At 46.0% G+C, this 27,724-nt stretch overlaps 1 protein-coding gene across 10 annotated transcripts in view; it reads left to right on the top strand.

The window, feature by feature from the left end:
- The window catches only part of FRMD4A (FERM domain containing 4A), a 411,715-nt gene that overhangs the window by 295,224 nt on the left and 88,767 nt on the right, over positions 1–27,724 (top strand). For all 10 annotated transcript variants that reach the window (XM_081023499.1, XM_081023500.1, XM_081023502.1 and 7 more), the window contains 2 exons: positions 2,153–2,245; positions 18,077–18,161. In XM_081023499.1, the coding sequence (XP_080879625.1) occupies positions 2,153–2,245; positions 18,077–18,161 (178 nt within the window). The remainder of the gene's footprint in view (positions 1–2,152; positions 2,246–18,076; positions 18,162–27,724) is intronic.

The following is a 27,724-nucleotide window of genomic DNA, read 5'->3' on the forward strand; positions in this document are numbered from 1 at the left end:
GCGCAGGGATGAGGAACATGTAGCCTCTCCAAAGTTTGCTAGGCTACCACCTCTATCATCTTTCACTATTGACCATGCTGGGCTGGCTAGGGCTGAGAGGAGTTGGAGCACAACATCTGGAGGTCCATATGCTCCCCAGAGCTGAGGTAGCAGGGCTGGGATGAGGCCTGGGAGGGCCTAATGACTGCCCAAACGCCACCCCTCATCACCATCTAAAGAAAGGATGTTGTCTATTGTGTGGCACCATTGAGCATCCTCTGTATTCTGTGGCTTCTGCAGTGAGCGTCTCAAGGAAAACAAATAACCTTGGAGGGGCTGCATGGGACCCCAGTGAGGCTTCTCTCTCAGAGGCCTGGGCTGCTCTTCATAGAGCCATTCTCCTTCTCAGTGGTCTTCAGAGAGTTCCTGGTATACATGGGTGTTAACCTGGTTCAAAGTTATCATAGACTATGCTATCAGTGGACTTTCAGGACTAGATCACAACCGTTGGTGAACTTGTAATTAAGGCAAATGTTGCCATTTTTTAACATTTGGCAAGGAGCATGTCACTCTCCTTTTCGGTACGGGCAATATTAACAACACCTTTCAAAGTGAAGTAACCTTTACAGTTATACATAGAACTGCACAGTAAAACACATATAGACTACCATATTTATTTGCGGTGAGTTGGGGTTGCATATGGATAATGTTTAATATCCCACTTTCTGTTAAAGTAAGAGTGTGTCTGTGCCACAGATGTGCCCAGATATGTAAGAACAAATTGGCCATGTTCCTGTGCACTTCTGCAGGAGGTACTTGTGAATATGTTGGTGGTGTTTTTGAAGTTAAGTCTGCCGCAGAAATTAAAAGAACTACCCCGTAATCATAAGAAGAGAAAATGCATACTGTATATGCTGCAAGAGAGTTAAAATGCAGCATGTTTCATGATGGCAGACAGAGGTGACAACAAAAACCTCTCAACTCAGAAACCCAAGAGCGAGGGTTGCAACCAAAGGGGCCTGGTGGGGGCACAGTCATACTCTTCCCTGCCGCTTGGCCAGAAGAGCTGTCCCAAACGTATCCATTGCACTGATGGGATCTCCCCACCAGAACTTCTTTGTTTCCATGATTGTGTGTTGTTAATAGCCTGGCAATGAGAAGGCTCCCCATGATCCATGGACTAGAAAGAGTTAATTGTCCTTCATTTGCAATACAGAAAATATGCAAAGGAATAGTCTTTCCACCCAGTAAATGCCATGAGGTATAAATGCAAGAGAATAAATTGGGCTGGAGTCAGTGGTGTGAGAGAGGCATTGTTGTATGTGGCATTCTCACTTGCTGCTTTTGTCCCACTATGCTGTTTGGTCAGCAGCTTTTGCTAGTTATCGGGACACTCTGTGAACAGAAAAGATGGTGGGAAGGCTCAATGCAAAGATGCCTCTGTAAGGAGACCAAAAGCCACCACCCTCTGAGACTCCCCAACTTCTGCCTCAGGTTGGAACTGGGTGCGCAGAACCCATGAGTCTTTACAAGGGAAAATGGTGTAAAGCAAACTGAGAGCAGCATGAAGTACCGGCAACTACAGTGTGTGTGTGTGTGTGTGTGTGTGTGTGTGTGTGAGAGAGAGAGAGAGAGAGAGAGAGAGAGAGAGAGAGAGAGAGAGAGAAGCAGCAGCTGTGTTTTTGAAAGGTCTTGAAAGGCAGCCTAGCAGGCTCTATTTGCAAGGCCGTTTCAGACATACTGGGTGGCAAATAAAATATCTGAGACATTGTTTGGCTATGTTTTAGCCTGCAGTGAAATAGTACAGACCTTGTATAAACTCCTAGCAGTAGCAACTTTTATGGAAGGCCTGACAGACTTTCCATTATATAGTCATGCCAAGGGTGGCAAGGCTGCAATAAAGGGCAAAAGCGCTTATCTCTTTGGTTCTGCCTCTTTGCATTGTACATCTCCAGTCCTCACTCTGACAAGGTGAGCTTCACATGTTAAACATTTAAGCCTAAAGTGACAGCCCTACCATCCCCACAGCAATGTTGTATGTATTCCTCAAATACAGTAAGTAAGAGAAGCCGCTTTCTCAGCTGCATTGTTATATCTACAGTCTCAGTCAAAATAGGCAGGAGGAAGAAACCTCTTGTTTCACTTCCATCCCTTTGTCTCTTACCTTCATCAGGGGCCATCTGAACTGGCTTCAGCTGGACCGCAGGGTGCTGGAACATGACTTCCCCAAAAAGTCGGGACCGGTTGTTTTGTACTTTTGTGTCAGGTGAGTATATGTTTTGGCATCTCTCAGAATGTACCACAGCATGTTTTTGCATTTTTGTTCTTGTAGTAAGTTCAGAGTTGGTGTTGTTTAGAAAGGGTAAGGTAAAGTGTAAAGGGACCCCTGACCGTTAGGTCCAGTCACGGATGACTCTGGGTTTGTGGCACTCATCTTGCTTTACTGGTCAAGGGAGCCGATGTTTGTCCACAGACAGCTTCCAGGTCATGTGGCCAGCATGACTAAGCCGCTTCTGGCGAACCAGAGCAGCACACGGAAACGTAAGGACCCAAAAAGTCCCCATTGCAGAAAATCACTGGGGCACAGAATGGGGAAGGGCCACAGCTCTATGGTAGGTCATGTGCCTTGCATGTTTAAGCTCCCACATCAAATCCCCAGCATGTAGACAGAACAACAGCAGCCACCCAAGAAATGAGCTGCCAGTCAGTGTAGGACAGACTCAGAATAAGATAGCTTCCTATGCTGCTGCAAGTTTGAGGCTGCAAAAGGGCATTTCACCAAACATAAAGCCTTGTGTTGGCTGCCAGTGAGAACCCAGGTGTTGGTACTGAGGTACGTAGCCCTGAACAACAGGACAACCCGAGCTTCAAGATGGTTGGGATATGTCCTGAGGACTTCCTCAGTGGCAGCTTCCCAATTGTGGAAGTCCTGTCCCAGGGAAGTATATTAGTCTCCACACTGACCACTTTTAGGCATCAACTGAAGATGTATCGGTTTGTGCTGGCTTTGGGGACATAAATGGATTCCATAGCCCAACAGTTTTAGTATCATTGTCTGCTGCATTATGTCCTTTGGTTTTTAGATACATAGTTGTGGATGTTTGTGGTGGTTGCATTTTACTGTGTTATGAACCGCTCTGGGAGGAAGGGTGGCACAGACGGTGCTGAGGTTCATGTTCAGATCTCACCTCAAACGCTTTAGATGGCTTTAGACAAGCTGACATTCCCTTCACTGTACATCCTCCTCTTTGATGGGCAATGATTCTGGTTTATCTTACCGGCTTATATACCTGATTTGGGTATTTTCACTTAGAGCAGAGAGGTGGAGTATAAATATGAAAAATAAATATAATGAGTTCTATATTTGTAGTATTTATTTGCATAATATTTATAATCTTTCAATATCAGTAAGGATGGTTGAAGTAATGTGTGTGAAAGCTATGATTGCCAGGATGCTTAGAGGGAAGACATAGATAGTTAAATGAGAACATATGTTTGTGCACATATCATATGTGGAAATGCCTCAACTCCTAATTTATATCTCTCCTTCCACAGTTCATAACTGCATAGTCATTCCTCTGTTATAGCGCAGAGAGATGCACAGGCAGTTATGAACTTTAGAAAAGCAGATACGAATTAGGAGTTGAAGGCTGAATGGTGTTTAATTATGAAAATGTCATTTTTTTGTATACTGACCATCAGAGACATGTATCTTTATGAACATACGTAAGCCTCAAACCCAAACAATTTTTGCAGTCTAACCCAAACAAGGAGAATAACATATTAGGGAAGCAGGAAGGAAAGACGCCGTGATAAAGTAAGTGTTATTTGCAGTGGTGAGCTTTGGGGAAGCATTTAAAATGAGAGGGTGAAGGATTAACTCAGCGCAGGAAGAAGCCATGATGTTGGGAGTAAAAATTGAGAAAGGGAGCCAGCAGTTATGTTGAGAGAACTGGAAAAAGACTTGTGAGTGACACGACAAAAGAAAGTTAGTGATGGAAAATTTCAGTGCAAGAAGACATATGTAGACTGTGATTGTGTGAATGCATGAAGCTATGGCAGGCAAGGGTGCACACACACAAGTCATGCCCCCCTTATCTCCTCAGACATGCCAGCTTCTCATTAGTTTGTCACGTGATATTGGCAAAGGTTGAATGTGTTTTTATAGTATGCTTGATGGCATGTGCCTAGACCTTGTCCCTCTGATTGGAAACCCTGCTAAACCAGGGTTATTCTGCTTGGGGGAAGGTTTCTGAGAGTGTCCAATCAGACCTTTGCACCTATTGCATGGAAATCTGAGGGGCAGCTACGGCACCTGGCGAACCTGCTTCCGTCCCTTGCCTAACCCTTCACACATTCATACAAATGCCTGAACATTTTTTAAGTGCTGCAGGCTTACACACTCCCTCCTTGTCCTCCCCTATTATGGGCAGATTCCGTCTTTCTTTCTGGGTTTCCTTCAGCCACACGTTGCCATGAGACCTAAAGGGAACTGCAAACAGAATTTCCGTGAAACTGGTTTGCCAGACCGACTTTGAACCACTGATTTGAAGAATGGGCTGGAAGCAAATCACAGTTTGCCCAGCTGGGGTGTCACAGGAAACAGTAGTTGTCACATAACACAGAAAGGAGAGGGGAATCCTGGGAGCAGAAAATGGGGCAGGAGAAGGTGGATGCGATGGGGATACCTGCTGCATCTTCAGTCTCCAAATCATTATTTGGAGATTGGTTTTCTGGGCATCGGTGTTGAACCACCATAATCATGGAACTAGATACTGTACTTCAGCCAGTTCCAAGAGCAGCTGCAAGACTCTTAATGGAGCCGGTCTCATTTTTCCTACCAAAGACACTGCGTACCTGCTTGCTTGTGGCCTCAGAGTGCCAGTCATAACCTTTTGAAGCCTAAATAGTTTACCTTTCCAATACGTTCAGTGAGGTCTTTTTTTGTACAGTTGTACAGTCTGATGTAAAATTGACTAGTACAAGAAGAAAGGGCCTCCCCCCCCCCCTTGTTACAGTGCTCAAGATTTGAAGCTCCCTGGCCCAGAAAATCCATTTTTTTCTCCATTTCTGTTCTAAGACTTTTGATGAATTTTTGTGTGATTTTCTTGACTCCACACCCCCTGCCACCATGAATTGTTTTGTAGGGTTGTTGGGTTTTTTTGTACTTTTGCTGCTATTCTGACTATATTTTTGTTTTCCATTCATTATATTATAGGATGTGTTTTTTAGTTATGTTAGCTGCCTCTTATCATATCACTGTGAGATGGAAAGGCAGGTGTCAGACCATCAGGCTACCTAACTCAGTTAGTTATACAGAATGGTAGCAGCTCTCCTGGGTTTCTGACTGAAATCATTTCCAGTTCTACCTGGAGATGGTACAGACTGAACCAGAGGCTTCTTCCATGTTCTCTTCCACTGGGCTGCAGCCCGTCTCCAAATACAGAGACAATATATGCTGTATCTTTTTCAAAAAACCATTGTAATTTTATTTCCACTAATACTTTACCCCTGGAGGTGCACTCCATTGTCTCTCGAGGCAGACAGATGCCAACAGCAACTTGCAATATGTCTTGCTCACTTATCTAAGCCAAATGTTCCTTCAAGTCCAGCTTTCCTTGGAATATTCCCATGCAGCTACTCAGTAAAAAGGGTGGTGATTCACTCTCACTATAACCAAAATAAATTGCTCTGTTCACATTGCTGAAAGTTCTGAAATAAGCTTTCAGAGACTTCTTATATTGTGAAAGAAACCTCTTTGTTAGAAACAGCCTCTATGTTGCACATAGAAGTCCGGGAGGAGGGAATCATTAAAACCTTCAGCGGAACAAGTGAGAACACTTCTGGGTAACATGGACTGCAGTGTAACGAAATGGTTCCACACCTATTACAAATAATGACAACAAAGCTCAGAGTCCAAAGCAAATATTTAGCCGGCGTAATTCAGATAACGAGGCTCTGTCTGCACTTCCAGCCATCACTTCTGTAACTAGGCACTACAGCTAGGTGTGCCAGGTATGCTACTATCTCCAGAAGATATGCAGGTATCTCCAGAAACAGGAATGGTGGGGTTTGGGAGGAGCATAGTGACCTAGACCCTATTTTCATGTAGCTCAATTACAAGAGACTTTTTTCTCATCTTAGGACTCATCCAGACTTCCTTTTGCGCTGACTTTCTAGGCACAGGTCTGGGCTTTAAAATTCCATGTCCAAGCAGGTTTGGTTTTTTGTCCCAGTACTTTCTCTGAGTATTTTATCACTGAATTGGAGCAAATGGCAATCGGGTTTTTCACAGATTGCTGTTTGCTCTGATTCAGCAGTAAAATTCCCTGGGAAAAGCTATTATTATTACTATTACTATTATTATTACTGTACTGTTCATCTGACTGGGTTGTCCCACACATTCTTGGAGGCTTCTAGCAAATTAAAACACCAAACACAGTAAAACATAAAACATTAAAAACTTCCCTAAACAGGGCTGCCCTCAGATGTCTTCTATAAGTCAGATAGTTCTTTATTTCCTTGACATCTGATGAGAGGGTGTTCCACAGGGTGGGCGTGATTACCGGGAAGGCCCTCTGCCTGCTTCCCTGTAGCTTCACTTCTCGCAGGGAGAGAACCACCAGAAGGCCCTTGGCGCTGGACCTCAGAGTTCGTGCTGAACAATGGGGGTGGAGACGCTCCTTCAGGTATACTAGGCTGAGACCGTTTAGGGCTTTAAAGGTTAGCACCAACACTTTGAATTGTGCTCGGAAATGTCTGGGAGCCAAGGGAGGCCTTTCAAGACCAGTGTTATATGGTCCCGGCAGCCACTCCCAGTCACCAGTCTAGCTGTCGCATTCTGGATTAGTTGTAGTTTCTGAGTCACCTTCAAAGGTAGCCCCATGTAGAGCGCATTGCAGTAATCCAAACGGGAGATAACCAGAGCATGCACCACTCTGGCGAGACAGTGAGCAGGCAGGTGGAGCTGGTAGACAGCCGCCCTAGACACAGAATTAACATGCATTTCCATGGACAGCTGTGAGTCCAAAATGTCTCCCAGGCTGCGCACCTGCTTGGGAGTGAAAATCCCCCTCTCCCTTTAGTAGGGTTGTGTTCAGCTTTGGAATAGGAAATCACACACACACACACACACACACACACACACACACAAAGAAGACGAGATGCAAGCTGGCGAGAGATGTGCATACCAAAGCTAAATTGCCCATCATTAGTTCTGATTGCTGGTGTTCTGGAATAAAATGAGAATGGGACGGAGCCTGGAGGGATCCCACTCTTCTTGGCCTCTGAAGACGGATACACTAGATGCGAAAATCAATAGAGAGAGTCCTGCTCTCAGAGGGGGAGGCTTCTGTTGCTTTTCTTATTCCTTTCCAGCTCACTACTTAACAGATCAGCAATGGGGCTGTTTGACTCTTTCTTTCTTTTTCAGCACCCCCCACCCCACCCTGGCCAAGCTATGGCATATGCTTTTAATGATTTACAATGGACGTTAGATGGGAAAGCGGCCACAAGCTCTTTGCATTTTGTCCAGCAGCAGCATATGGGAATGAAATGGCAGATAGGTTTTATCCACTGGGCCTGCTGTCTATATAATGTACATAATCTTTATTGTGATAGTGGGGAGTAGCAATTGTGGGGGCTTCTATGTTCAGCTCCTGCAACCCAAGTTAGGATAGCCCAGTTTTCAAGCTATCTCCGGGGAGGGAGAACTAGATCAGGCTGTTCCTCACCTGTAAAGAGTATGGGTTGCTCATGAGTAAGTTGCCGCCTCTCCTGGCTTTGTTGCCTTGTTAAACCTTTCAGTCTGGACAGCCCTTCACTTCGTGGCTGCCTCAGTCGCTAGCAGAATCCGTCAGTGGGTGTTTCTTAAATCTTTTCCAACATAAAAGTTGTTTGACACCCAGTCTCCTCCTACTCTCTCTGCGCGGAAGTCTTCTGCGCAGGGAGGGCGTGGGTAGCGGAGGACCCGTGCTCTCCCCGCTGGTGTCTGGTGAAGAGTCTGGGAGCCCTCTTGCCGATTCCCCCATCTGCCCCTCTTTATTCCTGGTGTTGCGCTGAATTGCTTCCCCATCTGCTGAGCTGCCTCTCTCCCTGCTGGGCCCTTCTCCAGCATCATTTGAGAGCCTTCCCTCCGCCTCTAGCTCCGATGTCAGTTCCCTGACATCCAACTCCCCCCCAGGACCCCCTCCACCCCCAGCCCAACCTGTTGATCCAACTTCGTCCCTTTCTTCAGCCGACGATGCGGGGAACCCCCGGAAGGAGCTGTCGTCATCCTCTGAGGATTCAAAACCCGCTTCCCACCCGTTCTGATCCCTTCCCGCGGGGTGGGCCTCCCAGTCTGATTCTTCCTCCGAAGCCTCTTCTCCCTCCCCTTCGGAGGCAGAAAAACCCACAAAATCCTCTTCATCGTCTGTGGTTCCAAATTGCTCCTCCCAGAATCTTGCTAGTTGTTTGGGTTTGTCCGGGAACAGGCGGTGAAATTCCTCCACCAGATACCCATCAGTGATTGCCTCCGCGGGAACCCACGTGTTTTCCGACCCGGGTTCTCCCTCCGAGGCCACCACCTGGCGCCCTCGCCACCTTGAATCAAGTATTTCCGTGGCCAAATTGCGGTGCTCCCTCTCTTCTACCTGCGGGTGTGTGGTGACTTCCCCCTCTCGCCCCGGGAACCCCCGTCCTTCCCTGTACGGTGAGAGTAGGGACCTATGGAACACCGGGTGTATCTTCATGCTGTCTGGCAATTTGAGCTTGAATGCCACGGGGTTCACCTGCTGTGTTACCTCAAACGGTCCCAGCCGCCTGGGCTGCAACTTCTTGCACCCCCCCTTAAAAGGTAACCCTTGGGTTGACAACCACACCCGATCTCCCACCCTTATGGTCTCCCCTTCCCTACGGCGCTCGTCTGCCTGCCTCTTGTAAATTTCCTTGGCCCGCTCCAAGTTCATCTTAAGTTGCTGGTGCAGGGCTTCCATTTCTTCCACAAACTGCTCTGCCGCTGGTACGCTCCAACCTTCCTCCCCACTCCCCGGGAAGGCCCTGGGGTGACACCCATAATTGGCCAGGAACGGGCTCATTCCCGTTGACACATGTTCAGCGTTATTGTACGCAAATTCAGCCAGCGCTAGTTTCTCTACCCAGTCGTTCTGCCTCTCGTTGACGTAGCAGCGTAGGTATTGCTGGAGTATACTGTTCACTCTTTCTGCTTGCCCGTTGGTTTCCGGGTGTCTCGCCATTGAGAAGCCCACTTCGACCTGCAGCAAGCTCATGAGCTTCCTCCAGAAACGGGAAGTAAATTGTTTCCCGCAGTTGGAGATAACCCTCGAAGGAGCCCCATGCAACCTGAAGATGTGGTCTACAAACAACCTGGCTGTTTCCTCTGCCGTGACCGCATGTGCGCAAGCTATAAAATGGCACATTTTGGTTAGTAGATCGACCACTACCATGACCGCTGTCTTCCCCTGGGATTTGGGCAAATCGGTCATAAAATCAATGGATACCACCTCCCAGGGTTTTCCCAGCGTGGGTAAGGGTTCCAGTAATCCTGCGGGGGCAGCCCGCTCCCCCTTTGCCCTTTGGCAGCGGTCGCACCCCCGTACATATTCCCGTACATCCTCCCTCACACTGGGCCACCAGAACTGCCTGGTGACGAGATCATGGTTTTGTGCTGTCCAAAGTGCCCAGCTGTGGGGTTGTCGTGGAGTTGTTTGAGTACCTTCCCCCGTAGAGCCTCCCCCGGTACATACAGCGCCCCCTTATAGTACAGCACCCCTTCCTTCTCCTCAAACCCTCCTTGGGTTTCTCTACCGTCTCGGAGTTCCCGGATTTTAGTTTGTGCGAACACGTCATTTCTAGTAAGTCCAGCCAGTTCTCGTTGCCCCACCAAGGTTCCCCCACACACCCATCGGTCCTTGGGGATCACGTGTCGTATCTCCGGCGGCCCCTCTCCTTCCAAGTACTCCGGCTTCCGGGAGAGAGCATCCGCTCTCACGTTTTCCTCTCCTGGCACGTATCGGATTTCGAAGGAAAACTTGGAGAACTCCTGTGCCCATCGAATCTGTCTCTGGTTGAGCACTCGTGCGGTCCTCCAGTATTCCAAGTTCTTGTGATCTGTACAAACCTGGATCTTGTGCTGCGCCCCTATTAGTAGATGTCGCCATCGACGAAACGCCGCATAGATCGCAAGCAGTTCGCGGTCATACACAGTATAATTTTGCTCCGACTTGTTTAGCTTTCTCGAGAAAAAGGCACACGGTCTCCATTCCTGCTTGCTCCTCCCTGGCTGCAAAAGAACCGCCCCAATGGCTCTGTCGGACGCGTCGGTCTCTAGCCTCATGGGTTTCTCCAGATCCACGTGCAGGAGCTGCTCTTCCGATGCGAACGCCCTTTTCAGTTTTTCAAAGGACTGCTGGGCCTCCTCTGTCCAGACGAACTTCCTTTTGCTACTGAGACAATCTGTGATGGGTGCTGTCAAGTGGGCGAAGTTCTTGATGAACTTCCTGTAGAAGTTGCTGAACCCTAGGAACCTCTGCACGTCTTTCCGGGTTTTGGGCGTCTTCCACTCCAGCACTGCCTGCACCTTGCTTGGGTCCATCGCTAAGCCTTTGTCTGACAACTTGTACCCCAGAAACTCGACTTCTCTGGCGTGAAACTTACATTTTTCCAGCTTGACCCACAACTGGTGCTTCTGCAGTCGTTTTAGCACTTCCCTGACGTCTCTGACATGTTGCTCCTCATTGTCCGAATAGATTAAGACGTCGTCCAAGAAGGCTACGCAGTTCTTGTACAGCAGGGACCCCAACACGTGGTGCATGAAAGCTTGAAAACAGGCGGAGCCCGACTGTAATCCAAAAGGCATAACTAGGTACTCAAAGGCCCCCAGGGGTGTGAACATTGTGGTCTTCCATTCGTCCCCCTCCCTCATCCTAATCAAGTTGTATGCCCCCCTGAGATCAAGCTTGGTAAAAAATTTCCCCTGCCTCACCCGTGTTAAAATGTCGTCAATCCTGGGCATTGGGAAGGTCACTGGTTCCCGATACCAAATTGACCCCCCTATAGTCCACAACGAGCCTGGGTTGATTAGTGTCCTTTTTGTCCACAAAGAACACTGGACTGCCCCCTACCGCTTTTGATTCTCTTATGAAGCCTCTTTTCAGGTTCTTGTCAATAAATTCCTGCAGCTCCTTCATCTCCCTGTCCGACATGGCATACAGTTTACCCACCGTTAGCTGCGCCCCAGGGAGCAAGTTGATTTGGCAGTCAAAGGGCCTATGTGGGGGTAGTCTATCTGCCTCCTTCTCGCTGAAGACCTCCTGCAGGTCAGCATATTGTGGTGGCACCTCCCCTTTCGGCTCCACAGCTATCCCAGCCACCCTGGCCACGGTCATTCTTGGGGTTTCCCCCCCTAGACAGTGTTCCAAGCAGTAAGCGGACCCAAAGGTGACCGTTCTCTGATGCCATGCCACCACTGGGTCATGTTGTGCTAGCCAGCTCATCCCTAATATTATTGGGGGCCCTGCCAATGAGGCTACGTGAAAGGCGATGGTCTCCATGTGCCTGGAAACCCTCATTCTCATTGGTGGGGTCTGGTGCGTCACTTCCCCTCCCAGAAGCTCCCTGCCATCAATGGTGGTTACTTGCAAGGGGAAATCCAGGGGCAGCAGGTGGAGCTGGTGCTCTAGTGCAAAGTCCTTGCTGAAGAAATTGCAGGAACTGCCTGAATCCAACAGCCCTTTCACCTTGACTGGGTGCCCATTTGGGAGTTCTAGCACCACTTCTATGGCTATAGCCGCCCTGGGGGGGTCTGGTCGGGGCACTTCTATTGGTTGCTGGCCTGGCTGCTGTGCCTGCTGAGTGGCAGCCAAGCTTTGGCGTTTCCCTGCTCCTTTACCATCTCCTCCTCACCCCCTGCAGATCCCACCATCCCATGCCAGGCCTTTCTTTGCGGGCAGACCCTGGCAAAATGTCCTGGTTGCTGGCAGAGAAAACACTTCTTGGTGGTTTTCCCATCCTTTCCCTCCCTCTTGCGACCTTCACTGGAGTTTGAAATCTCCCCCGCGCGCGCTCCATCTATTTCCATTGGCTCCGCCGGCGGGGAAGGCTGCCTTGGTATTTCAGGAATGCGGTAGTCATGGTAACGTTGCTCTCTCCCTTCCCGCTTCTCCTGGGCCCGCGCTTCCTGCCTTACACCAATTGCAAGCACAGCCTTGGTCAGCTGATCCATCGACTGCGGGCGGGGTGCGCGGGAAAGCTCGTCCTTCACCGTTGGGGACAACCCCTCCTCGAACAGCATTTGAATGGGTTCAGAGTCCAAATCCCACCCGAGCCGGTGGACTAACATGGCAAAGCGTGACCAGTAGTCTCTAACTGACTGGTTCCCCTGTTTGCAGCCCATCAGTTCCCGCCGAGTCACACTTTGCTGTACATCACTGGAATACATCGCATCCATCGCCTGGAAGAATTTCCTCAGGTCTTTCAAGGCAGCATTCTGCGTTGCCATTAGGGGCCTGATCCATTCTCTGGCCCCATCCTGCAGATGTCCGACAATATAGGCAACCCTCTCCCCATCGTCTGCAAAATCATTCTGTTGCAGTTCTAACGCGTACTCTATTTCCGTTCGGAACGCACTGTAGTCCTGGGGTTTCCCTCCAAACTTGTGTACCAGTCCCGGTACCTTCCTTGCTACGGGGGTGGGTCTGACCTGAGCATCCTGAGCCCGCCTTTCGTCCAGCCGCGCCGTCAGCAGAGCCACATGCTGCTCCAAATCTCGGTTCCTCTCCACCAGATTTTGCACTCCAGCTGCTCCCTCCGTGGCGCCAGCTTCTCCGGTTTTGCTCATGATGCTGCCTGCCTGTCGCCGTGCACGAGCGACGTCAGGGACTGACGGATTGCTGTAAAGAGTATGGGTTGCTCGTGCGTAAGTTGCCGCCTCTCCTGGTTTTGTTGCCTTGTTAAACCTTTCAATCTGGACAGCCCTTCACTTCGTGGCTGCCTCAGTCGCTAGCAGAATCCGTCAGTGGGCGTTTCTTAAACCTTTTCCAACATAAAAGTTGTTTGACACCCAGTCTCCTCCTACTCTCCCTGCGCGGAGGTCTTCTGCGCAGGGAGGGCATGGGTAGCGGAGGACCCGTGCTCTCCCCGCTGGTGTCCGGTGAAGAGTCTGGGAGCCCTCTCGCCGATTCCCCCATCTGCCCCTCTTTATTCCTGGTGTTGCGCTGAATTGCTTCCCCATCTGCTGAGCTGCCTCTCTCCCTGCTGGGCCCTTCTCCAGCATCATTGGAGAGCCTTCCCTCCGCCTCTAGCTCCGATGTCAGTTCCCTGACATCACCTGAGTCAGTTTTTTTCATAAGTCTGTTCTGTCCCATTTCCATATTAATCTTACAGATTTTAAAATATTTTCCATTAGTTTATAAATGTTTTTCAATAAGAAATATGTGGTTTTTTTAAAAATCACAAAGAAAGCTATATTCAAATGCCTTTTTCCTCTCAAAGTAAACATTTCTAAACATATTATATCCTAAAATGCATGTTTGTGTATGTATTTTGAGGAAAAAAACTATGCTGCAAAATTCAGGGAAGTACAACACACCCACACACAAACACACACCCAAGATAACTGTCTTCTGATCTCCATGTTAGCTGAGGAGGCAGGGTCAGGGCAGTTCATATCAGAATTTGCAAAGAAGGAATTGCTTAAGGGATCCTGCCTCCAGGGTGTTGGCGGTGGGCAGGATCCACAGAAGAGTCACTGGCAAAGTAGTCCAGTGCAACCTGGGCTGAGCTGAGACCTTTGCCCCAAAAGGAAGAGCTGGAAGAGGATTCCAGGGAAGGGATTAGGGAAGCGATCATTTAGGGATGGAAGGAGATGCAGGCAAAGATAGTGTAAGCGAGAACTGGGAATTCCGCAATGAAGGCCATCTTATTTAGCAAGGCAGCTTCTCTGTCAAAATGCCAGCAGGGATACTGTTGTCAGGAAATTGCCTTCTGTTTCAGCCTTTACTTTTCTCGTGTGTCACAACTGAAGGAATAGCTCTTTCTGTTCTGTTTAGGCTGCTTGGAAATTAATATAGATTGCCTTAGTCTTTACAATCTCGAATGCCGTGACTAATACCTTTGACTGTAGATGTGGCAGAGAACACAGGATGCAATGAAAATCCCAAAGCTGTTAGTGATTAACTGAGTGACTTATGTTGAACAGGCTTCTGGTCTCAGAACTGAGAGATGCTTTCTCTGAAGACCTTACACCAACAAGCGTAACAAGGTTCAGGTGTATTTCCAATGCTTTTAGTATAATTGTCTGACATGCGCAGATGGTGAAAATGAATGTCTGTGGTGGGGATGGAAAATTTGAAACTGGGGAGGTGCTGAAATTCATGTTTTCAATGCCTTTCTTAAAAGCAAAGTTGCCTTACCCCCCCCCCCCATAAAATTTCACTAACAGAAGTTAGCACTTCCATGAAAAGGGGTCACATTACTGACCTTATGGAAATAATATTTATGCTAATACCTAGGTAACTATTAACTCTTGCCAGACAAAATAGAAAACCATTGTACTACTGCTACATCTCCAGCTATAAATTCACAGTGAATAAATGAAACTTCCAGTTTTCTAAGCAAACAATAGAAGACTTTTCCACAAAGATCCTCTAGAAGGCTCCAGCCCCTTTTAAATGAAGAAAATTCTTTCCCTTGGTTGTTGCTGTTGTTTGAATATTGACACACATTTTGGAAGAACTTCCCAACATACAATGTGCACTGCAGATCTTTGGAGAATAAGGTTTTCTTTGTAGGTCCTAAATATCATGTGGAGCTCTTCACTACAGGAGGATATATGCTTGTTTAGTGCTATTTTTCTAGGGGGGAAAGTGCCAGATCTCACCACGAATGCCTCCCTCGTTCTCTTAGAATGGCAATGGCGCCTATCTGAGAGGTGCCAGTACTGAGTTCTGGCTGAAAAAAAGCCCTGTGCTTCTTCGAGTTTCCTACTTTTTTATCTGAGCGTCTTGTATGAATTGCTCAGAGCATCAGCCGGGCTTCCACTGTAGCTTTAAGAAATGCAATGCTGCCCTCTGGTGTCCCACAGGAGCATCGTCTTTTTTCAGCTCACACCTGTAAGCAGGGTCAGGTGCCACTGGACAAATCTGCACTCCTTCCTTACTTTTCTTTTTAAGCTGATATCTAGTTTGTAAGAAGCATATTTGAAACATTCCAATGAGAGCTTGAAATGCACAGCTGTTTTTAATGTAATTCTCACATCCAGCTCTGAAGTCCAGGGAGAGCTCCTGGGCTTCTCACAATGCACTGCCATAGGCTTAGAAGGCAGAGTCTGCACCACACCAAAGCAAGAGGGAGCCAAGGAAAGGCTTTCCCGAGGCTCCTTGGTAGGATGGCCTCCCAGGTGAAATCTGAACTAAGCGCTTCATCACTTGTGCTCAGGCCCCTATGCAACAGAGCTCTCGTTTCTGTCAGGTAGGTGCATACGTGTGTGTGTGAATAACCTACTTCCCATGCGGAAGAAAAAGCACATGTTGTAAATTTAAAGACTATTTACAGAAATATTGCAAAATTAATGAATGTTAGAATGATGTTGGATTGAAGTTAAGTGGTTTCTAGCGGTATAGGTATAAAAGAATATGGAAAAATTGGTTTTTAATATGTAAAAATTTAATGTTATAATATATCAAGATTAAAGATTAGGACTAAAAAGGAGGGAAAGGAATTGTTGGATTAACAAATTGAATTGGAATACAAAAGAGGGAGGTATGAGGAGGTCCGGGAAACAAGTAAACGTAAAAGAAGTGAAGAAAAGATGGAATTGTTTTTAATTGTTTTTTTTTCTTTTTTCTACTTTGTATTTTTCCTTTTTATTGTTAATTTTTTTATTAATGTGATTTTTCTTCTTTTGAAACTTTAATAAATATTATTTAAAAAAAGAAAAAGAAAAAGCACATGTTGTGCTCAGGGAGTCTTCTGCTTCCCTGACTGCTGTCCTGCAGTTATGGAGAAGGCTGGGACCAGGGCTGTGGCTTCTTCCCCCGGCACCTTGCCTGCTGTGAGTTAGCAGAGGGAGAGTTCTCTTTGTTTTAGCAGGTGGGGAAAGGGGCTGGATGGGTGCTGGGACCAAGGAGGGAACAGTGTGGGAGAAGCTGGCAACACGATGCCTGTAAGGGGGTTGGAGACTTCTTTGGGCTGTGATCTGGTGACCCTAAGCAGCTCTGTAAAAAGAATAAGTGGTCTAGTATGTCTAAGAATCCATGAGAAAGATTATCAGGTATGTTGAGAAAGATCACTGCAAGTTTTGTTATTTCCATATTTTGTTTTACTATGAACCCCTCCAGACGTGTTTATTGAACAGTCATCCTGATTTGCTTACACAAAGCTTATGCAGCAGGTTAAACCATATTGGTCTTTATTGAGCATTTCTTTTCCTTTGTTTGCAGGGTGGGTTGGTTATATTAAAATTTTGTCCTGATTTGCTTGAAGGCTGTTTATACCTTTATAACAGTTAATACTGCTAGTAATTCATTCATCCCACACTTTTCAACTCATTTCTTCATCTGTTTCCAAACTTCAAAAAGTATGAAAACACATCTTATGCCTATTGAAAGTACATGGCTTCCTGCAAAGAATCCTGGGCAGAGTCTTTTTCACTTCACAAAGCTACAGTTCCCAGCACCCTTAACAAACTACGGTTCCTATGATTCTTCAGAGGAAGTTATGTGCATTAAATGTGTGTTGGATATGCTTTAAATCTATGCTGTAGCATTGTCCCAATTCCTTTTGAAAGTGGATTTGTTGTGCTTGGGCAACACAGCCCTTTAATCCACTTTAATTGTGCAAACATAAATTTCCCAGTATGCACTTGAATCCTTCCTGCAAAATAATGACCATCTGCAGGTGGTTTGCACTACCCCATGGGTGAGTTCCGTGGACCCCCAGGGGTCCCCAGACCCCTAATTGGGAGCCACTTATATAGAATAGTCCCAAGATGCAGGTGACAGCTAGCCAGTTCATGGGAGAGTGTGGGCGGGCAGATCTGTTCATTTCAGTTTCTTGTTTTTCCGGTTAGAAGTTCAGCTCACCATATTTCTTCTTCAATTTGCAATTATTTTTTTAAAAAAGAACCCTCATGAAAATTCACCATCATGTTAGCGTGCATTTCTTCTAATGTACACATTTTTGTGTGGAAATTTGTTGAATACATTTTTGCAAGCCATTTTCTCTAATAAAATGCATTTTTCTATGTTATTTTCATTTATATGCACGTTGGTCTAATACATGCATTTTGGTTCCCATTTTTTGGTTGAAGACCTGCATCACAAAATTCAGAGAAAGGTGACTTTTGGAGGATAGCTGTTTTGTTTGACGTATTTGTTTCAGGAAGTGCAGATTAGATAGGTTTGCATTAAAATGCAACCTGAACCACATTGCTCCCCCTCCCTAGGTCAGAGGTGAGATTTTGACATGGCTGTTTCATACCTAAGGCTCATAGCCACCTCACCGCACTAGCTCTTTCCCAGAGCTACATACAGGTTCATGTGAGCAGCATTTGTTTCTGTGCAGCATTCCCATGATGTTGCGGAATTCCACAGATTCAGCACTCCAGGTACAGACTTCCAGCTGTTTTCATTTTAAATCTATACTCAGGGGTCACTTCTCCCCTTCATTCCCCCCCCCCCAGCAAAAAAGGCCATTTCAAAATCAAGTTACTCCCAAGCTAGGATGAAACCATTTATAAGAAGCAAAGCAGCACAATTGTCAAGGACAGAGGAAAAAGAAAACCATCCCAGCCAAAAATATTTATAGAGCTATAAATCAACCTGTGAAATAAAACAAGCATTAATGCCTTTCTTATTGGCTGGGATTTACACATCCAGCATTTCTGAATGATCATGTCTTAAGAGGCACACAAATCTTTCCAAGAGTCATAACACAATCTCTAAAACTAAAACAGAAAAAGGAGAATTCCTCTCTCTCAGCCCCAAAGGCTCCTCTGAACACATTTTTTCACATAATAAAAAAATTGTACAGGGTCCTATTTATTCAGTGGCTGCAATTTCTTTCCTGTGTTTATATGACTTCTCCATTTCATTTCTAGGTTCTACATTGAAAGCATATCCTATCTAAAGGATAATGCTACCATTGAGTTGTTTTTCTTGAATGCCAAGTCCTGTATTTACAAGGTAAGGCCTTGACACTTTTTCTTCATGTCGCTGCCATTGTAATTCAACCTTTCTTTCAAAATAAGCACTGCCAGTTTGTACCTCCTTGGGCTATCTGTGATTCTCTGCCTATATATCTGCCTGCCTGCCTACCTTTACCTATTGGGAGCCTCCCAGAGTGACTGGGGGGACCCAGCCAGATGCGCGGGGTATAAATAATAAATTATTATTCTATTATGTTGTTGTTATGTTATGTTATGTTATGTTGTTGTTTGTTTGAAGTTTGTTTGAAGTGTGTTGTTTGTTTGAAGTGGGGTGTCAAGATGGTTGCTAAATGAGGGATTTAGCACTGTTGTGAGTCGTTAGAATTCCTTTGACGGCATCCATCAGAAGAGGGCACCCTTGGCTCTGAGTTGCGTGTGAGGACTTGGCAGTCGTTCCCAGATGTTTACTGGGAGGCGTGCGAGTTTCTTGAAACCTTGCCATATGCACCAGAACAAAAGTGGTTACATGCAATGCTGATGAAACGGTTTCTGTCCAAGTTCTTGGCCTTATGGATGTTTGGAAAGGAAAAGGAAAAAGCCACTGGTCTGTTGTTGCTGGTTACTTGGATAAAACAAAACAGTCCCAAGTGCAGAACATTGTGCAAAGTTTTGACAGATGACCAGGCTCCCTGGCTTGAAGCTGGAATACCCTAGGCTAAGGGCGCACAGCTGCTTTGTGCTGTGAGACAAAACAAATACCCAGAGGGGAAGGGAAGCTGCAGAAGCAGAAAGGTCTTCTGCAGACACCCAGGGCTGCTTCACACATGGCCTGTGCAGGGTCTCATCTCTTCCTTCTGCTTAACTGCTAGGCGGACATGTGAACTCACTCCACCAAAAAGCATTTTGTTTGAGCTGAGATGGGAGTTCTGTTTTTAGCATGAGACGAGCCATTCATGCCACTCCCCAAGTTTTGCATGATGCTGTAGTCATCATTTGACAACAATCACGTGGCTCTTTATGGCATGAATTGAACGTACCTCTTGGTAAAGTCATAGAAATGTAGAGTTGGGAGGGACCACGAGGGTCATCTAGTCCAACCCCCTGCAATGCAGGAATCTTTTATCCCACGACCCTGAGATTAAGCATCTCCTGTTCTACCGACTGAGCTACCGCAGTCCCTCTTGGTTTTTGAGGTATATTATTGTCCTTGGGAGGATTGGTGTTGCCACTGATTTTGTATGGCAAGCTGTGTGCTTGAACCTGTGCCTGCATCTCTTGTTTCCTGATGTTTGTGTGTTAAAATTTTCAATGAAAGAAAAGGGAGCGAGGAACAGCACCTGCAGGGGGTGGGAGTGGAATCATAGAGTGGCATAATTTGGGAGGGATCTTGGGGGTCATCTAGTCCATCCCTCTGCTCAGTGTAGGATCTGCAGTGCAGGATGCAACTGCAGCATCTCTGACTGCAGTCAGTCAGCCTCTGCTAACATGCCTCCGGTGAAGGAGAGTCTATCCTTTCTGGGGCAGTCTCTTTCACTGTCAAGCAGCTCATATCGTTACACAGTTTTTCTGAATGTTTAGTCAAAATCTGTTTCTCTGCCATTTCTACCCATTCTTTCCATGCTTGCCCTCTGGAGAAGTGGAGAGTATCTTCTGCTCCATCTTTGCATGGCAGCTTAAAAACTGATATCCTGCCCCACCTTCTCCTGTCTCTTCTTCAGGCTGACATTCCCAGTTCTTTCAGCCGTTCCTCAACAGACTTGGGTCGCTTCCAGATGGCCAGTTTATTGAGCGTTCATGCTGATTTATTTGCTTATGTGATGTTGTGTCGAGCCTTTCCAGTCCACATTTCCACCACTTTGCTTACTGTCGAAAGTTCAAACTGGGGAGAGGGTGGGTTGGTTGCTGAGGAGTCCAAATCCACTTTAATTACATGGCCTGAATTTGCAGATATGCCATTGAATCCGGCCTATAAAACAGCTGCCACCTTGGTCTCCAGATGCCAAACCATCCAGAAATATTTCTCCTCTGGATGTGTTCCAATTAGTTTATGTCCTTCCAAAAAACTGCTGCCCAAAACTGAAGAGAGCACTCCAGATGTGATCTGACCAGCACAGAACAGTGGAACCAAGAGCGATCCTGATCAGTACCCCTGTGGCTGTTTTCCCTTTTTTAAATTAAAAAAAGGTACATTAAATGTGTTCATGCATTTCATGTATTGTCTGGTTAGGCCTTGACGTTTAAAAGAAGTGACTCTAGACCTAGCCTTTAGCGCAGGGAGGAAGCACCCACACATCTCTTCCACCCTCTCCAAATGGCACCCCACTCACAGCCAAATGGCCGCTCACAGGTAAAGTTCCGTGTCCATTTAAATAAATCCATTTGGGGGCCTCTTCAAACTTCCCCTTTCTGTAGAGCTCTGGTTTTATGAAGTCAAGGCCCATAGTCCTTCCCATTTCCATTTGATTGATACTTATGGATGCTGCTCAGGTAAATGGTTTGCAACGTCCATCACAAAGAAGTTTCTGAGAAAAGATGGCTTTGTAGGTAAATCTCATCAGGAGGTGAGGCCCTTCTGAATCTGATTCCTTGCTTTGTCACACAGCCCCCCCAGCATGCCTTGGGGAAGGGGAATGGGCAGTTTACTCAATGCCATGGCTGTACTGTGGGAACTATCGGATTTTCTGTCTCCCAAGGTGTTTGTGAATGGGCTGCCTTGTACTGCACTCATTAGCTCTGCCTGCAGTGCAAATTAATAACAGGGCCTTTTCTCTTATCTGTCTGAACTGTTAGGCTTTCTAGCACCACAAATAACAATCCGGTGGCTACTCAAAGACAAAGAAATCCAGGAGGAGGGGGGAGTATTCTAGTCTCTGGTACAAATTTGATTTTTGATAGAAACTTCCTTTCATACCTGGGACTCCATCTCAGGATAATAATAATATCTTACAGTGTCCTATTGTGAATTACTGAGATAATGTGTGGTGTGAACCCTCTAAAGCCTTCCCCCACCCTTATAAACATGTATAGATCTAGATTATTAAATTATTATTTTCATTGCCATTATACATATTCACCTCATATTTATGTGACTTTGCTTCAAAGGCTTCTGCTAGATATAATACTGAAATTACTAGCAGTTTATGTTACACAAGCACAAAGTGAAACCCCATTCACATTCAGTCATGGTCTTTTGCTAAAGATTTTGGATGTGGTAATCCAATGCAAGCAGAAAAATTCTTGCAGCTGATCATGCAGAAATGGGACCATAGTAAATATGCATAGTGCCCCTTCATAGAATGATAGAATTGTAGAGTTGGAAGGGATCCCAAGGGCATCTATTTCAACCCCCTGCAATGCAGGAATCTCAGCTAAATCATCCAAGAGAGATGGCCATCCAAGCTCTGCTTAAATGCCTCCGAGGAAGGGGACTCCACAACCTCCTGAGGTTCCACTGTCCAGCAGCTCCTACTGTCAGAAAGTTCTTCCTGACGTTTACTCAGAATCTTCCTTCTTGTAACTTGAAGCCATGGGTTCGTGTCCTACCCTCGCTCTTCCATGTGACAGCCCTTGAGATACTTGAAGGTGACCATCATATTTCCTCTCAGTCTCCTCTTTTCCCAGCTAAACATAGCCAGCTCCTTTGACCATTCCTCATAAGGCTTGATTTCCAGACCCTGGATCATTGTGGGCGCCCTCCTCTGCATGTGTTCCAGCATGTCAACATTCTTCTTAAATTGTGGTGCCCAGAATTGGACACAGTATTCCAGGTGGAGTCTGACCAATGCAGAATAGAGTGGTACTATTACTTCCCTTGATCTGGACACCATACTTCTGTTGATGCAACCTAGAATAGTATTAGCTTTTTTATGCTGCTGCATCACACTAACTCATGTTAAGCTTGTGGCCCACCTAGATCCTTTTCACATGTACTGCTACTAAGCCAGGTGCCCCCCAACTTATATTTGTGCATCTGGTTCTACCTGTCTAAGTGCAAACCTTACATTTCTCCCTATTGAAATTCATTTTGTTAGCTTGGGCCCAGTTCTCCAGTCTGTTAAGGTTATTTTGAATTCTGAATTCTGCCTACTGTGGCATTAGCTACCCCTCCCAGTTTGGTATCATTGGCAGATGTAATGAGCATCCCCTCAATTCCTGCATCCAAGTCATTTATGAAAATGTTGAACAACAGTGCAGCAGCCCACTTGTCCCTTTTTTCTGGGATGACGAAGAACCATTAATGAGCACTCTTTGGGTTTGGTTCATCAACCAGCTACAAATCCACCTAACAGTTACCTTGTTCAACCCACATTTTACCAGCTTCCCCACAAGCAGGGCTTTTTTCCAGCCAGAACTCACCGGAACTCAGTTCTGGCACCTCTCAGGTGGGCACCACTGCCATTGCCAAGACAACAAATGAGGAGTTCATGGTGAGTTCTGGCACCTATTTTCTAGAAAAATACAAGAATATCATGGGGGACATTATCAAAAGCCTTACTGAAATCAAGATACACTATGTCCACAGCACTGCCTGAGCCACCAAGATTGTGAGACTGACACTTTTGGGGAGGATAAGTCTATCAATTGCTGTCAGCCATTTTAGAAGCCCTGCTCTGCCTCCTTGAACTGTGGAAGCCATACTCTGCTTCCACAGGGGGAGGCAGTTGCTGGAAACCTCAGGAGGGGAGGGGGCTCTTGTGCCCGGGTCCTGCTTGCAGGTTTCTCTCAGGCACCTGGTTGGCAGCTGGGGGAACTGGGGGCTGGTCCAGGTATGCCAGTGGTCTGACCTAGCAGACTCTACTTACTTTCACATTGGCAACTCTTGGCTGAGAGTAACTTTGGACATGTTCCCCTGGCTTGTTCAGGATGTTCATGACAAAGTCTGCAAATCTCCCCTTGTTCCATTCTTCTTTGGGAGGGAGAATTGTGCGAGATGCACATGCTCAGCTTTGGACTGAACTCACTTGACATGCTTCTCACCACTTTAGTTTCAAAAGTCTCTCTTAAGCTATGGTGTGTAAAGATTTAAGATGCAGGCAAACAATAGTCTTTCCCTAGGCTTGAAAATGTAGTCATGATATATATGCTCACACCACATTTGCCTCTAAAAAAGAGTTGTGCAAGTTTTTGTAGTCACCCTGCCCCCCCAAACACATTCCCTACAAAATCTGTTTGACCAAAGGCAGCATCATGACAAAAGAAGTTGTGCAAACCAGGGCAAATTAATCTATGCTCTGAAAAACTGCCTTTATCCTTCCTAATAGCAGTTCATTAAGTAGCATCTCAAGAGCTACCCTTAGCAATTTGCCTAATAATTTTGTAAAGTTAATTGCTAACAAGTGCTAACTTGTGGCTTCCTTACTGAATTCCTATATGGAAAGGGGTCAAGTCAAAGCCCATGCTGGGAAAAACCTGCTCCCAGGGATACTCGCATGCATGAAGAACTCACATATATAGCAGAGCTCTTAATGAAGTGGCTGCTTCGTCGCTCAGCAGCTGAGTGGCAGGAACATTTCATTAGTGTACCAAGAGGGAAGCTGACTTGGGCATGGAGCCAAGAGTGTAATGGGACATTGCTGTGATTGTTCATATAGAGCTTGGCTGAATTGAAGGAGTAGGTGGAGAGGAACAAGGAACCCTTGGCTGAATCAGCACTGATTCTCAAAACAGAGATGCACTGACTCTGTTTGGTGGTGATCATGTGGCAAGTGTGGTTAATGCCCTGTGTTGGATTCCAGTGAAAAGCACCTTTGGGGATCCTTCCAGGGAAGCTTAGGCTGTGGTATTCCTGCTTTTGAAAGATGAAGATTAATACATGACCATTGTAAAGCCATTATGATTTTATAGTATGTTTTTGCTCATAAGCTGCTTCACGTACCATGTTGAGTGGCAGAGTGCAGCATATAAATAGCTTTAAACAGGGAAGTCCCTGCCTTCCTCTCATGAGCTATTTTAGCCTTAAGTTTTATTGACTCACCGCTGCTTAGTGCAATAAAAGCTAAAGCTACCCTTGACAGAATGAGCCGGCTCCATCTGTCTGTCCTCCTCTCTCCCTACTGTTCATGCCTAAAATTCCCATGTGGAACCCATTTTGAGAACTTCTGGGTCCATGCTGGACAAGTTTTTGGATTAAAATTGAAGATGCACTTTACTCCCACCCATAACCATAGACGATTATGTAAGAGAAAAGGGTTATCTGCCCTCAATAAGTAAGTACAGCCTTTCCTTCCTTTGTTGTTTCCCTATTTTGAGATGGAAGCATTAAAATTACAGTGTGGCATTGCATGGTTTGGTGAATGAATGGGGAACGTGCAGCCTTCCAGATGCTGCTAAGCTCCAACTCCCACCATTCAATTTGATTTGAATTAATTTTATAATGAAATGATTTTAGAATGTTGTATTATTTTATTGCTGTTAGCCGCCCTGAGCCCGGCTTCAGCTGGGGAGGGCGGGATATAAATTTTATAAAATAATTATTATTATTATTATTATTATTATTCCTGACCACTGGCTGTGCTAGCTGAGGCTGATGGGAATTGGAGTCCAACACCACCTGGAGGGCCACAAGTTCCCCTTCCTGGTTTAGTGGCCATAAATTGCACTGGCCTGCAATAGTATAGACTCCACCTAAGGTTGCCAAGTTGCAACTTGGAGATCCCACCTGCCCATTTGTGGACATGCAATGAAGCTGAATGCTGAAAGACTGAGGACAGATAAAAGAAAGTCTCCACCCCCATCGTTCAGCCTGGACAACGAGATCCAGCGCCAAGGGCTTTCTGGCAGTTCCCTCATTGCGAGAAGTGAGGTTACAGGGAACCAGGCAGAGGGCCTTCTCGGTAGTGGCGCCCACCCTGTGGAATGCCCTCCCATCAGATGTCAAGGAAATAAGCAGCTATCCTATTTTTAGAAGACATCTGAAGGCCGCCCTGTTTAGGGACGTTTTTAATATTTAATGCTGTATTGTTTTTAACACTTGATTGGGAGCCGCCCAAAGTGGCTGGGGAAACTCAGCCAGATGGGCGGGGTATAAATAATATATTATTATTATTATTATTATTATTATTATTATTATTATTATGTAGTTCTTCATCCAGCACATAGGTGAACTCTTGAATTCATTCCCACAAAAGGCAGTGATGGCCACCCACTTGGATGGCTTTAAAAGAAGATTGTGCCATTTCATGAAGGGTGCAGCTGTCAGTGGCTGCTAGACATGATGGCTCTGCTCTGCTCCATGGCTGGAGGCAGGATCCTTCAGTGCCACTTGCTGGAAACTGCCCAAGGGGAGGGTGCTGTTGTGCTCCTGTTCTGCTTTCCCACAGGCACCTGTGAGAGCAGGAGGCTGAACTGGATGGCCCATTGGCCTCATCCAGAGGGCTCTTCTTAGGTTCATTTGCTGCTCTGCTGCTGCAAAGGAGAATGCAGCTGTGGTCCTTCCACCTCATGCTCTTCCTCTGTTGCCTGGCATAGTTGTTTTAGAACTGTCCTAAGATATTCTGTTGCCTGTAGCAAAAACACCACCACCAAGATGGGACCCTCTATTCCATGTACAGAAGCAGTTGATGAAACCATGTCCTCCACCATGCCTGAGAGCACACAAAGCTATGTCCCCCCCAAAACTTGCAACTGCTCCAAGCCCACGCCCCATCTCTAAGCATTTCCTGCCAGGAAGGAGGGGAAGATGAGCAATGTGACCAGCATACTAAGGGGTCCAAGTTTGGGGTGCTCCACTGTTAAAGAGGCAGCAGGATCTCTAGAGCAGTTACCTAATTTCCAGCTGTGCATGGTGGACTGCCAAGCTAAACCATTCCCAAGTATATGGTAAACACACATTTTCTTTGGCCTGCCCTGTTTTCAGCATTCTTATACTTCCTAAATGCACCTCATTAGTAAAACCAAACGCACAATTAAACGTTTTGGCCAAAGGCATTTTTAAAGCCAAACATGCACAAGAATGGGACAGGATAAAAAAGTAGAAAGCCTCTTTGTTAAAGGCTCACTTCTGGATCTGGCTGCCGTGGATTGTGATAGAAGACTTGAGTGAGAGCATTATTCTAGCAGGCTGGCTCTGGCGCTATAGCAGCAGGAGACAAGAGCACCTGGCTAAGGGCTGTTGCTCCATATTTGCCAGGGGCAGCAGACTCAGTACAGTTATTGTGACTTGTGAAATGAGGTGTGTCATTCACTTGAATGGTGTGCATTATTGCATTTATCTGAATTTAGATCTTGGGTGTTTCATGCCTTTTTTTTCTTTCCAAGCAAGTTCAAATAATTCAAACAAAAGTTTAAGTATAGAAAGCCAGCAGGGGCATGCAAAGTAACAATTTGGAGGTTAGATTCCTCAGTTGGAGGAACTGGGACCTGCTCCAACTCTAGTCCTGATAGTAGCTCATGGGAACCACAATGAAAATACTTGACTTAATAGTCAGTATAGTCAGTAATGTGCAAAGGAATTTTGTGATGGTGATGGAGCTTCTGGCAGTGAGTGGCTGAGTTGCCTGAATGTAGAGTCCCCCTACAGAGGTGCATAATACACTGAGAGACCACTGGCTCCCATTGGCCAAGCTGCTCTGATTGTTGAGATTGGGGGGTGGCAAGGTAGTGAGAAGGCAAGAGGACGAGGTAATGTGGAATATCTAAGACAAGGGAGTTGTCCAAGGAAGGAGCATGAACGGGATAGGAAGAGAGGAGAGGAAATGGGCAGAAGAGGGAAGACTACTTGGACAAGAGCTGAAGAGGTTAAGAGAGCTTAGTTTGAAATCACCAGCCAAATATTTGACTGGAGACTTTTAATGTTCCTTTGTTGTGATGTGAGGAAGGAAGCAGCTGAAATGTAACATACCTCTCAGATACTAGACCATAGCTGTCAACTTTTCCCTTTTCTTGTGAGGAATCCTATTTGTAATAAGGGAATTTCCCTTTAAAAGGAAAAGTTGCCAGCTATGTACTGGACCACTGGTGCAAACACATTTTGTGCGATAAAAGGCATGCGGGCTGTTTGTGCAGAGGGTCTCTGCTATAAACATCTATTATAATAAATGTTGAGTGGCCTTCGTCCAATAGGAGCACCTGTAGAGAATGCTTGCAGAATGTCAGTGGGGTTCACCATCTTGGACTAACCCTCAACTTTAAAAGAAAAGCTCTGTCAAAGTTTCAGTAATTTCAGCTTGTGTCTCATTGTAGTTTTATGGAAGGTTTTACTAGCTGCCAGAAGAATGATCTAAGCAATTTCAAGGCACACTAAATACAATTCCCATGGAAAAAACATCAGCCCACATTTTCAGCTGTGAACCACCTTCCTGTGAGCTGTGAGAATAACTGAATCCACACCCATATCATTGTAACAAAATGTGGTCAATTGAGCTTCAGGAGCATCATTGAAAATCTTTGAGAAAAGCAAGAGAAATCCACCCCTACTTTAACATTAGCAATAGGTAGCAACTTCCCCAAAGCACTAGAATTCATTCTGTGCCACAAGCCTTTTCTATGAATCCACATTAATTTCAGACTCCTTCAGTATACAATAGAGACACAGAGGTATCACTTCTTTTTTGGAAGAACTAAAATAAATAAATCACTTGCTTATTCACCCTCATTTTCTTT

This window comes from Podarcis pityusensis, assembly GCF_964106645.2.
Source record: "Podarcis pityusensis genome assembly, chromosome: 10".
Lineage (NCBI taxonomy): Eukaryota > Metazoa > Chordata > Lepidosauria > Squamata > Lacertidae > Podarcis > Podarcis pityusensis.